The sequence below is a fragment of the Oryctolagus cuniculus genome, chromosome X (assembly GCF_964237555.1).
Source record: "Oryctolagus cuniculus chromosome X, mOryCun1.1, whole genome shotgun sequence".
Classification (NCBI taxonomy): domain Eukaryota; kingdom Metazoa; phylum Chordata; class Mammalia; order Lagomorpha; family Leporidae; genus Oryctolagus; species Oryctolagus cuniculus.
Genome location: NC_091453.1, coordinates 52,175,577 through 52,189,930, shown reverse-complemented (window position 1 = coordinate 52,189,930; position 14,354 = coordinate 52,175,577). Strand labels below are relative to the sequence as shown.

General features: G+C 50.6%; 2 protein-coding genes across 6 annotated transcripts in view; one reads left to right on the top strand and one right to left on the bottom strand.

Moving 5' to 3' along the window:
- NHSL2 (NHS like 2) overlaps positions 1-14,354 on the bottom strand; it is a 305,885-nt gene that overhangs the window by 18,055 nt on the left and 273,476 nt on the right. The gene's annotated exons all lie outside the window — the stretch shown is intronic.
- Positions 59-4,675, top strand: RTL5 (retrotransposon Gag like 5). The gene is made up of 2 exons (XM_008272794.4): positions 59-3,651; positions 4,102-4,675. The coding sequence occupies exon 1, from the start codon at positions 437-439 to the stop codon at positions 2,081-2,083; it is 1,647 nt and encodes a 548-aa protein (XP_008271016.1). The 5' UTR covers positions 59-436; the 3' UTR covers positions 2,084-3,651; positions 4,102-4,675.

Below are 14,354 nucleotides of genomic sequence, written 5' to 3'. Positions count from 1 at the left end.
GGTTGCTGGTGGTGGGGAGAGGCTGCATTTAAAAGGCGGGGACTCGCCGTCCGCAAGATTTTTCCTCGACAGATCCTGCCGCAGTTCGGTCGCTCTTGCTCCAGCCGCCTCCACCCACCCGCCCGGCAGCCACAGCGTCGCTCGCGTCCTGCCTTGCGCTTGGAGCCTTTCGGCCCCGCGCCGCCGCCCGCCGTCTCCGGTGCCCGCGACGAGGTAACGCGCCCCGGGCCCAGCCAGCGTGCCCTCCGCCCCGAGCGCCCGCTCTCCGTGCTCGCCCCGGTGGGTGTGGCCCGGCCTTTCCCGCGCCCGGTCTCCGCACTTCGGTCCGCTCCCGCGCGCCCCGCATTTCAGCCTCCTGCCGCGGCCCGAGCTCCCCGTGCCACCCCCCCACTCCCTGCTCCGGCCGGGAGACCCCAAGCCTCCGAGCTAGTCGGGAATGTCCGAGGCGCCTGGAAATCTCAACAGCCTCCGCATGGCGAATGTAGCTCTGCGAGAAGAATTAAATGCCCTCCGCGGTGAGAACGCCAATTTGGGCCTGCAGCTCGGGAGAGCCCTGGCCGAGGTTAATTCCTTGCGGGGCAATGTCTCGAGCTACATCCGCTGGCCAATGCCTCTCCTTTCCGAGGAGAACTTTGACTTCCCGCTCGGTGACATCGACGCCAGTCCCGAGGGGGATCTGCCTTTCCTGTGCTGGCCTCCCGCACGCCCTGAGTCCGAGTATGTCTCGGATGATCTTCTGATTAACGTGATCCAGGATTGCAGCACCCCTGATGGGCCCACCGATTCCCCGGTGCTACCCATCCCGCCCCTGCCAGCGCTGCCCCCTCCCTCGTCCAAGGAGCCGCCTCCACAGTCCTCTGTGCCACAGCAGGAACGGCCCGAGGTAGAGCCCTTTGCGGGAGACCCGGTCCACCTGGCAGAATTCCTGATGCAGTTAGAGAGCTACATAGCTAACCATGAGGATCAGTTTGCCGGGGGCACGGATCGGGTTGCTTTTGTGATCTCCTTTTTCACTGGCCAAGCCAAGGACTGGGCCATCGCAGTCACCCAGGAAGGAAGCCCCCTCCGTGCCAACTTCCGGCGCTTCCTGGATGAAGTCCGTAAGGAATTTTGCGGCCCCATCCCCCTACGTGTGGCTAAAAAGGCTATCCGCAAGCTCAAGCAGGGCGACTGTACCCTCCGCAGCTATGCAGATGCTTTTCGGTTCCTGGCCCAGTTCTTGTCTTGGGATGACTGTCGCCTCCAAAATCAGTTCCTCAGAGGCCTGTCGGAATTCTTCCGAAAGGAGCTCTTATGGTCCACTGAAATGGCCGACCTGGATGAGCTGATTCTTGAGTGTATGGAGATAGAAAGGAAGGTGCGGAGCCTCAGGCCCATCTCCCTCTCTGCCGTTCACAACAACGCTACCCCGTATGCTCACAATGAGGCCGATAGCGACGACGAGCATGCGAGTGAGGAGGAAGCCTTACGCAGGCGCAGGCTTTACCTGAGGAGCCACCAGAGGCGTATGAGGGCTATGACACAAGAGATGAGGGAGAGGCTAGAGGAGGAGATGAGGAAGAAGGAGGAAGAAATGAGCAGAACCGTCATCCTGGAGGATGACGATGAGGATCAGGAGGTGGAGGTGGTGGAGTTGGATGAGGAGGAGCTGCAGAAGATAGAGGAGATGAAGAAGAATGAGGATGCCCAGGAGGAGCCAGAGCAGGAGCCAGAGGCCGAGGAGATCCCTGATGAGGTGGAGGAGGAGTCCCAGGACGATGACCTGGAGGAGCTGATGGAGATGGAGCCTGTCCTTGTCCACACTTCAACTCAGACTCCCAACTCCGCCATTGGCTTCCACGCTGAAAACTTCCTGGGCGCATCCCCTCCCATAGTACAGCCCGGCAGACGGAGGAGCCAGAATCGAGTCCCACTGCTGGAAGGCCTTCCAGGTACCAATTCACCGTTCTACAGCTCGCCGCCACTGATTCGCCGTGCCGGTCGCTTGGGGCAGCGCCAGACGCGAAGACGTCCTCCGGTGCTATTCCGCCTCACTCCAAGACAGGGGGGCCACCGAGCGGCTCGTGGCCGAATTCGCGTGTGAGTGTTGGGGCCAAACGGCCACCCAGAACACACCCTTCTACAGCACCCCCCACCCTCGCTATTGCTGCCACACCTGCCCCATCTGCTGACCAGTTCTTAAGGGCAATCCAGACCTGCAGAGCCTGAAGACCACCTGTAGAACTGCAGCCCACTGTGCCACACCGTGACCAGAGAGTCTCGTGTGCCTAGCCAAGGGCAGCGGAGAGAGGAGGCTCAGCCCCACCACTGGCGAGCAGGGTTCTGGGCCTCTTCCCATAACTGAACTGGTCACCTCCCTGTATTGTGCCTCTTGTTACTCCTAACCCTCACCTCTTCTGCAGTTACTCACCTTGTGTTCTACGATTTTACCCTCTCGCTGGCTCACCAGGACTTTTCCCAGTGCCTCCCTGATCTGCCCCAGTGATCAAAAGAACAGGCTACACCGAACTCCTAAAGCCACTGAGGCCAAATACCAGATAGAATTGACATGGAGCAGAAGCCTACACCTGTTTCATGCCACACCTCCAGTAGAAGGGCCTGAAAGAGGACTCTCCATCTAGCCTAGTGAGCGTGTGCTATAGCCACATGTCAGATGGGCAAATTGACTGAGACTCAGACTTGTCCTTGACTGTGCAAGCTGCTTTCACTTGCGGCATTTGAATTTACCTTCCCTCAGACTGCTGTGTCAGGACCAACTTGCCAAATCTGGGGCCCGCCCTCACCACACTGCTGGTGACCGGAGCCCCACATGGCAAACTCTACCCATTTCCTTGGTGTTGCCTAAAGGGTAGGCAGTTGGAGGGCTGGAGGGAGGAGGGGGAGGAGGAGGAAGCAGCAGCAACAATCCAGTTTGGCATTGTAAGGAGTGACTCCTTAGAGACGGGGATTTCTCCCACCAGGCCTTGGCCTGCAGCCCTCAGCCGAAAGTCTTTTGCAGGAGACTTTCCATCCTTGGGCTTACAGAAGAGGCCTCACTGGCCATTCCTTCTGGGACAGCCAAAGAGGGCGGGCCCAAGGCCTGCTCTTGAACTCCTTTTGACTTCAAGGACTCCTTAGTTCTGAGAGGAGAGAGGAAGGTTGGCTTCACAGAGACTGTGCCTATAGCATTTGCAGCCTTCAACGTCGCTCACATGGAAATCAGCCCCTGGCCCACTGCTGTGTGTCAGAGGGGGACTGCCTCCTAGACACTGCTGGGGTCCCTGGGTGCAAACTCAGGTCTCCTAATAAAGGGACCCGTTACTTGCCTTGGGTCCAGAACGCACTGTTTCTGCAGTGAAAAAAAATACACATTTACTATGTCAGCTGTGGCCACGAAAGGCCAGCCAAGTTCACTGCTGGCCCAAGCTGCCTCTGGACACTGATCTTTCTGCACAATGCCTGGCAGCTGGGCACGCACCGCCAAAGCGTCTGTGGCCAGAGGGAGGAAAATGTAGTAAAGCTTGTGTTCCTCACCAGAGTCTGACAGGTAACCTCAGCCCAGCCTGAGGATTTGGGGCCTCAAGCAAGAGGAAGAAGCTGGAGGAAGAGGAGTCACAGACAGACCCAGTCCTTAGGCTGGTTTCTGGTGAGGTCTCTGTTCATCAGTGCAAGGTAAGATGCCCTTTTGTTTATCCCTTTTGTTCAGCAGCCTGGGGAATCAGTGGAGTTGGGTTCCTATAACCTGTTGCTACTTTTCAGATGATCCCTCAACGAGCTAAGCAGCACACAATCATTATAAAAAAATTTGGAAGATACAGAAACCAAGAACAACAACAAACCCCAGACGCACGCTCCAAATCCAAGCATTATTAACACTTTGCTACCTTTCTTTCTAGTGCATTCTCGCTGCGTCTTTTCAAAGCTGAGATTGTCCCTGCTAGCTCTTGATCAGCAGGATTTAAAATGGCTGCCACCTAGGCAGTCATGCATACCAAACAATTTATTTCAGCATTCTCCTCGTTTGTTGGACATTTCATCAAATGCTATTCCCCATCCCTACCAGGGCGAGAGTAAACAAGCTTGTAAAGAAAATTTTATCTGGTTTTCTAATTATTTCCCCAGGAGAAAGTTCCACGAAGGGGAGCTGCTATTCTTCGAGGCTGTGGATCCTGATTGCTGATGGTCGACACGCTGACCCTGTGGCCCGTGTCCCCGTGGAGAACTGCAAAGGGCAGGTGCCTTGCACCCCATTTCCAGGGACCCGTCAGCACAGGCCCTGCCTGTTCCCATGGTGCTTCTCACCCTGGACCCTTGTGGCCTCAGCTGGAGAAAGAGCCGACGTGCAGTGAGCTGGTTTCCAGCCCTCTGGGGCAGGGGGCACTTAGGCTTCCCTTTGACCCTCTTCCCCGCTTTCCCCAATCTTCAATATTTGTTGTGTTGTAACAGCCACAGGAGCTGTAAGAAGAACTATGGGCTTTGGGAGCTTTCCTGGGTTGAAAGAGGGGTGGGGGTGGGGGTGGGAAATGCATGCAAGGGGATGAAGGCAGCCTAAGGACTCCCAGCAGCCCGGGAGGAAACGGGTTTGAAATAAATGTGTTATTGTGTTATATTGTTACATTACTGTGCTGTGAAGATAAGAAACTGCTCTGTATGCTGAAGCTTTCTCTCCTCAATAAAGATACAAAGGGTGTGTAAAGGTTGTGTCTCTCTGTGTTCTTGAGCAAGCATAGATAGGAACCCAGCCGGCATCAGGCACCAGGTAGTTCTAGGTAGGTACTTGCCTGAATAAGCCTTAGCCTGAAACCATGAAATCCTTAGATGGGGAAGGTAAGGCCGAGGGAAGCTAAAGGGGCCTGCTTATAGCCTTGTGCACTTGTGGATGGCAGACATTGTGAGGAGGGAAGTGGAAGCCCTGCGTGTCTTGAAGAATCGTGTTGGTTATACACACACACTCTCAGGACCTTGAGTGCAGGGAGGGAGGGAGGCGGACCTGCAGCATGGGGTGGGAGGAGCCTTCCACTTTCTAGCACTAGATGGCGCTATGGGACGCCAGTGAGCTTGCTGGTGAGGCCTTTGATACAAATCCCCAGAGAAGTGAATTAGAGGTCCTCCCAGGGATCTCTCGCCCCTCCTCACAGTCTGTGGGGTCACACTGAAGCCCATTCTAGGGGGTGTCCAAGTTGGCTGGCAAAGAACTGGCCCATATTCCCCCCTGGGCAGGTGGCTAGGAGGGTTCATTGAGCCCCTATTAGTCAAGAGTGCTGTACCGGGCATTTTCTGTCTGGGATCTTATTTCATCCTGATAACAACTCTGGGGGCGGGGGAGGCGGCGCGGCGCAAGGCACAGTCAGGTAATATTCCTATCCTCACCTTCAAGATGAGCACACTGAGGCTTACAAGAGAACTCAGTGGCCCAAGTTGACGGCTAGTGAGAGGCTCCATAAGCTATCAGCTCTGGGACCACTTAGCCCCTCTCTGCTCCCCCTCGTGTGAAGACCAGGCTGAGCTCCTGGTCTGTCCTGTCCTGCTATCTCCCTTGCCTTGCAGGAGTCCACTGGTATTGGTATTGGTGTCTCTGTTTACACCTGAGTCTTAGACTAGGTTCTACGGGGGACTCCAGGGTTTTGTGACTCCTGAACACATACTCTCTTGACTCTAACGCCTATGCTATCTACAAGGAAGGGTCCCTGACAAGCTCAAGCCTAACCTCACTGGACTCTGGGTCTTTGGCAAAGCAACAAATATGCCTCAGGTGCTCTGTCTATGGACGGTCTGGGGGAACCAGAGGGAAGGGCCTGCCCGCAAGGCAGTGGGTACTCAGCAGTAGCAGTGTCACTGTGTGGCTGGCTGAGTATGTGCCTTCTGAGGCGGGACAAGGCTCTGGGATGCGTGTTGCATCAGTGAGCACTGTGGTTCCCTGTTACGTTTCAAGGGACTGGACAAAGTCTCTAGCATCCCTGGGATTTCTCATGACAGCACAGGTAGGAATGGGTGAATCCACATAGCGTAATGACTAGTCACAGCAGATGGGGGAAAGTAACAAAAACGGGATCAGCCTTGGCAACCCCCCAGCTGGAAGTGCTATGAGAATAAAGAGCCTTGGATTCCAATCCAGCTCTACCATTGACTGATTTGGGATCTTGCACGAGTCTCATGCTAAGTCAAGCCACAACTCCCTGTCTGTCTAGCCACCACTGACTCCCAGAGTGCAGCAGGTGGTTTGCTACACAATAGGATCTCAACCCTAGTTTGGTTCATAACAGAAGTGAGTCACTGGGTCACTGGATGGAGACCTAGAGGTAGCCTGCTAGGCATCTGCACATGGCGTGAAGCTTGCAGGACTAGAAGATCCCTTCCAAAATGGAATAAAAACGTCACAACAAACTCCCTAACCTGGAGCAATGTACTAGAATGACATTTACTAGGGGCACGTGTGAAATCTTGCATCAAGTTCAGAAAACAAACTGCAGAAGCCTGCGTGGGACAAATCTAGCTTAGAAGGAACTTGTGAAAATGAAAATCTGAGCATGTGGGTTGATGGGGGCTCCTGTGAGTCAACAGACTGGCAGGGCTGTTGGAGGTGCTAATGCCTTCCTGGGCACACCCTATATGTGGGGTCCTAGCTGCCCCATGGGAGGGGACCAGGTTGCACATCATAGAAGCCCTCTTACATGCCAGAGACAAGGAAACAGCAGAATAACAGAAAGGAAGAAGGGGGGGCACTACAAAAGACACAGGATGGTCAACAGTCTCTTCCTGAGGAATGGAGAAAGGCAGAGGGCAAAAAGTTTCTGCCTGTGATGCAGGCTCAGCTGTTCCCCTCATTCATTCTGTGAATCAAGGAACTGCTGTCTGAGAGGTTGGGCAACTGGCACAGCTGACCAAGTTTGACCGTGCCATTCAGAACCTCTGCTTTTAACCTCTACCCTGCACCCAAACCCATGCTGGTGGAAACAGAATTTCTAGGAGTTTCTATTTCTAAAAAGCTTTCCAGGCAATTCTAAGACCCAGCTAGCTCAGTGCAGAATACAGCACTGGGGACTCAGCAGCCCAGGTGACATTTAACGGTGGGTTTGGTTCTGAAAGTTCCTATAGAGCTCCCAGCAGCAGGAGCTGGCTCACATGACTTGTGGACCTGATTCTGGTATGCTTCACTATCTGCTCATACACTACCTATGCTGTCTCATCTCCTCCCTTTAGTTTCAGCACATAGCAAGTGATTAAGAAATACTTGTGCAAGAATTCCCCCAGCACGTACCTCGGACTGCTGTGAGCTAGCTTTTACCCTTTGTGATCACCTGCCTCAGCTAGCCTCTGACAAGTCTCCAAAGAGAAATGCTGCAGGGTGGGTGTATAAGAACGGCCCTAAGGGGTAGACATTTGGCTCAGTGGTTAAGATACTGTTTGGGTTGCCCACATCCCATATCAAGAGTGCCTGGGTTCAAGTTGGGGCTGATCCTGATGCCAGCTTTTTTATGCACAAACCTATGAGGCAGCAAATGAAGGCTTAAGTACTTGAGTCTGCCACCCACGTGGGAGACCTAGATTGAATTCCAGGTTCCTGCTTTGGCCTGGCCCAGTCCTGGCAATTGCAGGCATTTGGGGAGTGAACCAGAATATGGAAGTTCTCTTTCTACCTTTCAAATAATAAAAAAAGAAATCTGGTTCTGAAAAACCAGGTCCATTAGAGCCAAAAAGCTACCAAGTTGACCACCTGACCACCACAACTGGCTCATGGCAGGGAGGCGACAGCGGCGGGGGGGGGGTTTGGCTCCTCCAGGGCATAAAGACAGGCTTTTTTTTTGACAGGCAGAGTGGACAGTGAGAGAGACAGAGAGAAAGGTCTTCCTTTGCCGTTGGTTCACCCTCCAATGGCTGCCACGGCCGGCGCGCTGCAGCCAGCGCACCGCGCGGATCCAATGGCAGGAGCCAGGTACTTATCCTGGTCTCCCATGGGGTACAGGGCCCAAGCACTTGGGCCATCCTCCACTGCACTCCCTGGCCACAGCAGAGAGCTGGCCTGGAAGGGGGGCAACCGGGAGAGAATCCGGCGCCCCGACCGGGACTAGAACCCGGTGTGCCAGCGCCGATAAAGATAGGCTTTAACAAGGTGAGAGACTACCCCCAAATGTGGTGGGGGTAGGACTCCACCCCCAGCTAGCACTTCCTGGCTCCTGTCCAGACAAGGAAAGCTCAGCAGGCTACTCCTCCCCAGGGACTCCACTAGAGCTAGAAACACAAAGCCCAGGGCTCTCAGTTGCCCTGGTAACAGTGGGACCTACTTGGAAGAAAACAGTCTCTTAAAGGCTTAGGAGGGTGGGTATTTCCTTTGACAGAAAGCAGGCCCTGACCTGCTCCCCGCACCCCCTCTCGCCTTCTTGCCTGCCACACGGAGGGGAGAGCTAGAGCCCCTCATCTCAGCAGCTCTTTCAATAAGGGGTGGGTGTTAGAAAGTGGAACCCTGGCTTTTCTATTCTGCTCTTGCTGTGAGAAACAGGCTAAAGTGGAAGATGGGACTTCGTGGTGCACTGGCCTGAGTAAGCCTTGCTGTATATAACCCCAATACAACCAAACCCGAGGAGGGCAGGTATCCCCCCGCCCTGCTCAGCAAGCCCAGGCTTTCTCACCACTTTGCATGTAGAGATGAGGCTGGCTGATGCATGGGGCAGGCACACAGTGTCTAGAAGTTCCAGACTCTCCTCTCAGTTCAGCCTTTCCTCATTTCTCTTCTGAACTACCCAAGTGGTCCTATCAACCCTGCTAATCAGCTCTCTACCCCTTCTAATCAATCCACCTTCTACGTGCCTGCAGGGGTGGGGATCATGGTCCTTTGAACTCACAGATCTGGTCTCGACGCTCCTATACAAAATTTCTCAGTGGCTCTCCTTCCTCACTGGAAGCCTGTGACCCTGACTTTGCTATTCTTTACTATCTGGGCATAAACTACCTATGCTATGTCATCTGGCCATGCCATGCTCCTTCTCTCTTCCATTTAGTCCAAACTCCAGACAGCCTGGATTGTTTCCATCTTCTCCTTACCATATCCAGCTCTTTCATGCCCCTGGGCCTTTGCATGTCCCTCTGTCTTATAAATTCACAAACCTGACTCCAATCCCACTGGCAATCTTCTCAGCTCAAAGGCCACTTCCTCCACAAACTGCTTCCACTCCCCAAACAAGCCTGCCCTTCTGACTTCCCACTGAGAATTTTCTGTGAGCTTTTTGAAGACCCCTCATATGCATGGATTTCTAAACAGATTTCTGCACTAAAGAAAATCATATTGAAATGGTCAAAAAATACTAGAAAAATGTTGTGGTCTAATTATTCTAATTATATTGCTACTTGCACAATGCATTGCATCACAAGATGTAGGTAGCGGCAAGTCTACAGAACAGAAACTTTGAAGTAGTGATAAGCGTAAGTGATTTCTGGAAATACCAAAACTGTAATGTGAGATGAAAATATTTATGATTTCTGCTGATGATAAACATCACAGATACTGATAATACGATTGTGGTTTGTTGCCTACATTCCTAAATCAAGGAATTGAGTTTCTGTTTGTGGTTGGTGGGGAAAAGGTCAAATAATTTTCTCATCTAAGTTCATAGAACCCTACCTGGCTCCAAATTCTCTCCACCCACCACTTGGAGGTCCATGGAGCTCAAATGAAGAAGCCCTGCCTTAGACTGTCAGAGAAAAGACGAAGGCTGCCCTGTTGGCTAAGGGGACAAGCTGGGGGCTGGCAGAAAGACAAGTGTGTGGTTTCTCTTTCAAGAGCTGTTTACAGAAATCACAAAGTCTGGCAGCTCCCTCTTCCTCTTGGTCCTGAGTCAGCAGCCTAGGGTGGGGCTGAGGCTGTCACACTTGGTTTTAGTTTGAAGCTCACCACACACCCATCCTCAGAGTTGATTTGCTGCCACTTCTTTACCAGGAGAATGTTGGAGGATTTTGCTCCACTTTCAAATTGGGATCTGCTTGCCCACACAGATTTCCCATTAGTCTGGAAGTAATCTCTAAGCGGACATGTTTTTGGCTTCAAGACATGTTCTGAAGTAATGAATACTTTTTACTCTAGCACCGCAGCCAGCCTTACGGCTTGCAGAGAGAAGGGGAAAGATAACCTACTGGGCCATGCACCACAGAACACCAGTCAGAATCAACACTTGCCCAAAATCTCAAATGCTTTTTCCTGACTTCCTGACTTTACCACCTGTCAGCCAGGTCCCTGCCAACCAGGGCAGCATAGTCCTGGGAGCTGTGACCAAGGAGACATATGGTTGGAACAGCAGTAGGCCTCTGCTTTTCTAACTTGATTCGGTTCCCATTCTAGGATCAACGTGAGCAGTGGCAATGAAGATCAGGCCCAAGAGCTACCCACAATGCCTTGCTCAGAGGGTATTGGCTGCCGAAGGCCTCCTGCCTTCTGTTCTTCCCCAGGCTCTCCCGTGTACTCAGAAAGAAGTAGCACTTGGCTAACAGCCATCGTGCTAAAAAGCCTGCAGCTCAGTTTCCACGATGAGAGGGTCAGACTGTGACAGCCTTATGCAACATAGCTGCTGGCTAATAAAGAGGACAGTTCAGAATGAGCCTACCTCACTTAGCCAAGCGAACAGAACAGCGTGCCCTGGGGGTTCCAGTTGAGAGCTCCACATGCTGTGGAAAAGACTTAATTTCCTGACTATAAAAGACACATATGTATGTAAGTAGTAGGCAAAGGCTTCCAAACATAGGTGGAAGGAGGCAAGGGCCAAATGGGAATTTCAGAAAACCTTGGGTAGCAAGAAAGACCAAGATTAAAGGAGAGAAGATCCCAACTGCTAAAATCCGAAATGAAAGAGGGGACGTTATAATAGACCTTACAGAACAAAAAGGATTATAGAGGAATACTATGAATAATTGTATGACAATAAATTAGACAACTTACATAAATGCACAAATTCCTAGAAAAATATTAACTACTGGTAATTATTGAAGAGGAAATAGAACCTCCAAATAAACCTATAACAAGTAAAGAAACTGAATTAGTAACCAAAACTACCCACAAAGAAAAGCCCATGCACAGATGACTTCATTGGCAAATTCTACCAAAAACTTAAAGAATTAATGCCAGTTCTTTACAGACACATTCAAAATATATAGAAGAGGAAGTAACGCTTTTTAGCTCATTTTATGAGGCCGGTATTGTCTTCATACCAAAAACTGACAAAAACAACACAAGAAAACAAGATAAATATTTTTATGCATATGAGTACAAAAGTCCTGAACAAAAATATTAGCAAACTAAATCCAGCAACATATAAAAAAGATCACACACTATGACCAAGTGGGATTTACCCCAGGAATGCAAGATTGTTTTAACATCTGAAAATCAATTAATGGAATACATCATTTCAGTAGAATGAATAAAAAGCAAAAATGAAATGATGACCTTTTCCTTTTTTTTTTTTGACAGGCAGAGTGGACAATGAGAGAGACAGAGAGACAGGTCTTCCTTTTTCATTGGTTCACCCCCACCCCGCAATGGCCGCTGTGCTGCGACCGGCACACCGCACTGATCCAAAGGCAGGAGCCAGGTGCTTCTCCTGGTCTCCCATGGGGTGCAGGGCCCAAGCACCTGGGCCATCCTCCTCTGCACTCCCGGACCACAGCAGAGAGCTGGACTGGAAGAGGAGCAACCGGGACAGAATCTGGCGCCCCGACCGGGACTAGAACCCAGGGTGCCGGCACCACAGACGGAAGATTAGCCTATTGAGCCGCGGCGCCGGCCAAAATGATGATCTTAATAGACACAGAAAAAGGGTTTGAAAAAATGGAACACTCTTTCATAATTTAAAAAAACACTAAAAAAATCCTTATAAATAAAAGGGAATTTCTTCAACCCGACAAAGGACATCTATGTAAATTTCACAGTAACACCACACTTACTGATGAAACAGTGGATGTTTTCCCTTAGGACCAGAACAAGACAAATGTGTCCACTCTCATCACTTCCATTGAACATAGTACTGGAGGTTCTAGTCAGAGCAATCAGACATTTAAAAAATAAATAAATAAAGGGGTCGGCGCTGTGGCGCAGAGGGTTAATGCCCTGGCCTGAAGCGCCAGCATCCCATATGGGTGCCAGTTCGAGACCCGGCTGCTCCATGTCTGATCCAGCTCTCTGCTCTAGCCTGGGAAAGCAGTAGGAGATGGCCTAAGTCCTTGGGCCCCTGCACCCACATGGAAGACCTGGAAGAAGCTCCTGGCTCCTGGCTTCAGATGGGCCCAGCTCTGGCCGTTTTGGCCAACTGGGGATGGAAGACCTCTCTCTCTCTTTGCCTCTCCTCTCTCTGTGTAACTCTGACTTTCAAATAAATAAATGAATCTAAAAAAAGTGTACAGATTGGAAAGAAACAGATAAACCATGAGGGTATTTCAAAAAGTTTGTGAGGGGCAGGTGTTGTGGTGCTATGGGTTAAGCTGCTGCTTGGGACGTGGGCAACCCATATTGGAGCACCAGTTCAAGTTCCAGCTACTTTGCTTCCATTTCAGCTCCCTGTTAAAGTGCCTGGGAAGGCAGTGGAAGATGGTCCAAATGCCTGGGCTCCTGCTACCCACATGCGAGACCCAGATGGAGTTGCAGGCTCCTGGCTTCAGCCTGGCCAAGCTCTGGTTATTGTAGGCATTTGGGGAATGTACCAATGGATGGAAGATCTTTCTCTTTCTCTCTCTGTCATTTCTCTCTGTGTCACGCTTCTTTCAAATAAACAAATAAATCTTTAAAAAATTGTGTTCAAGAATGAAATTAGAAGATCAGTTTATTTTGGTGCAAAAATTTTGAATTCACATCTAGTTTTTTTTCATAATATTCATGTTCCATGAATTTTTGAAATACCCTAATGTATCTGCAGAGATGACAAGATCTTTTACATAGGCATTTCTAAGGCACCCACTAAAATTTATTAGAACTTATAAACATACCCAACAAGGTTGTAGGCTATGAAATCAATATAAAACTATATTTCTATATACATGAAGTAGTCTATCTGAAATGAATTTTTTAAAAAAAATTTCATTTGCAATATCACTAAAAGAATGATATGTAGGAATGAATTTAACAAAAGTGGTGCAAAACTTGTACACTGAAAACTATAAAGCATGATGAAAAAATTAAAGATAACAACAAATGGAAAGCAATCTTGCATATTCATGGATCAAAATATTTTACATTGTTAAGATAGTGCGGCCTGTGTGGCCCAGAGTTCGAGTCCTGGCTGCTCCACTTCTGATCTAGCTCCCTGCTAATGTGCTTGGGAAAGCAGCAGATGATGGCTCAAGTACTTGGGCCCCTGACACCCATATGGGACACCTTGATGGAGTTCCAGGCTCCCAGCTTCAGCAGGCCCAGCCCCACCCATTGGAGTCATTTAATCAGTGGATGGAGGATCTCTGTCCCTCCCTTTCTGCCAGTCACTCTGCCTCTCAAATAAATAAATACATCTTTAGAAATTGATAAGCTGATACTAAAATCCACATGAAAATTCAGGGGGCCCAGAATAGCTAAAACAATCTTGAAAATGTTGGAGAACTCACTTGCCAATTTCAGAATTTGTATAAAGCTATAGCAATCAAAATACTTTGTTGCTGATATAAGAGAGACATATAGACTGATGGAACAGAATTGAGAGTTCAGAAATAAACTCATGCATCTTCAGCCACAGATTTTTTTTTTTAAAAAAGTTTGATTTTAGCTGGCGCTGCAGCTCACTAGGCTAATCCTCCGCCTTGCGGCGCCGGCACACCGGGTTCTAGTCCCGGTTGGGGCGCCGGATTCTGACCCGGTTGCCCCTCTTCCAGGCCAGCTCTCTGCTGTGGCCCGGGAGTGCAGTGGAGGATGGCCCAAGTGCTTGGGCCCTGCACCCCATGGGAGACCAGGAGAAGCACCTGGCTCCTGGCTTCAGATCAGCTCGGTGCCCTGGCTGCAGCGCGCCGGCCGCGGCGGCCATTGGAGGGTGAACCAACGGCAAAGGAAGACCTTTCTCTCTGTCTCTCTCTCTCTCACTGTCCACTCTGCCTGTCAAAAAAAATCTAAAAAAAAAAGTTTGATTTGAAAGGCAGACAGACAGAGGCAGGGGAGAGGGAAGAGGGCAGAAGGAAGAAGGGAGAGGAGAGAAAGGAGAGGGGAGAGAAGAGGAGGGAGGGAGGGAGGCAGAGAGAGATCTATCTATCTGCTGGTTCACTTCCCAAATGCCCTCAATAGCCAGGGTTGGGCCAGGCAGAAGCCAAGAATGAGGAACTCAACCTGGATCTCTTACGTGGGTGTCATGGACACAGGGACTTGAGCCATCATCTGCTGCCTCCCAGGGTGCACATTAGCAGGAAGCTGGAATTGGAAG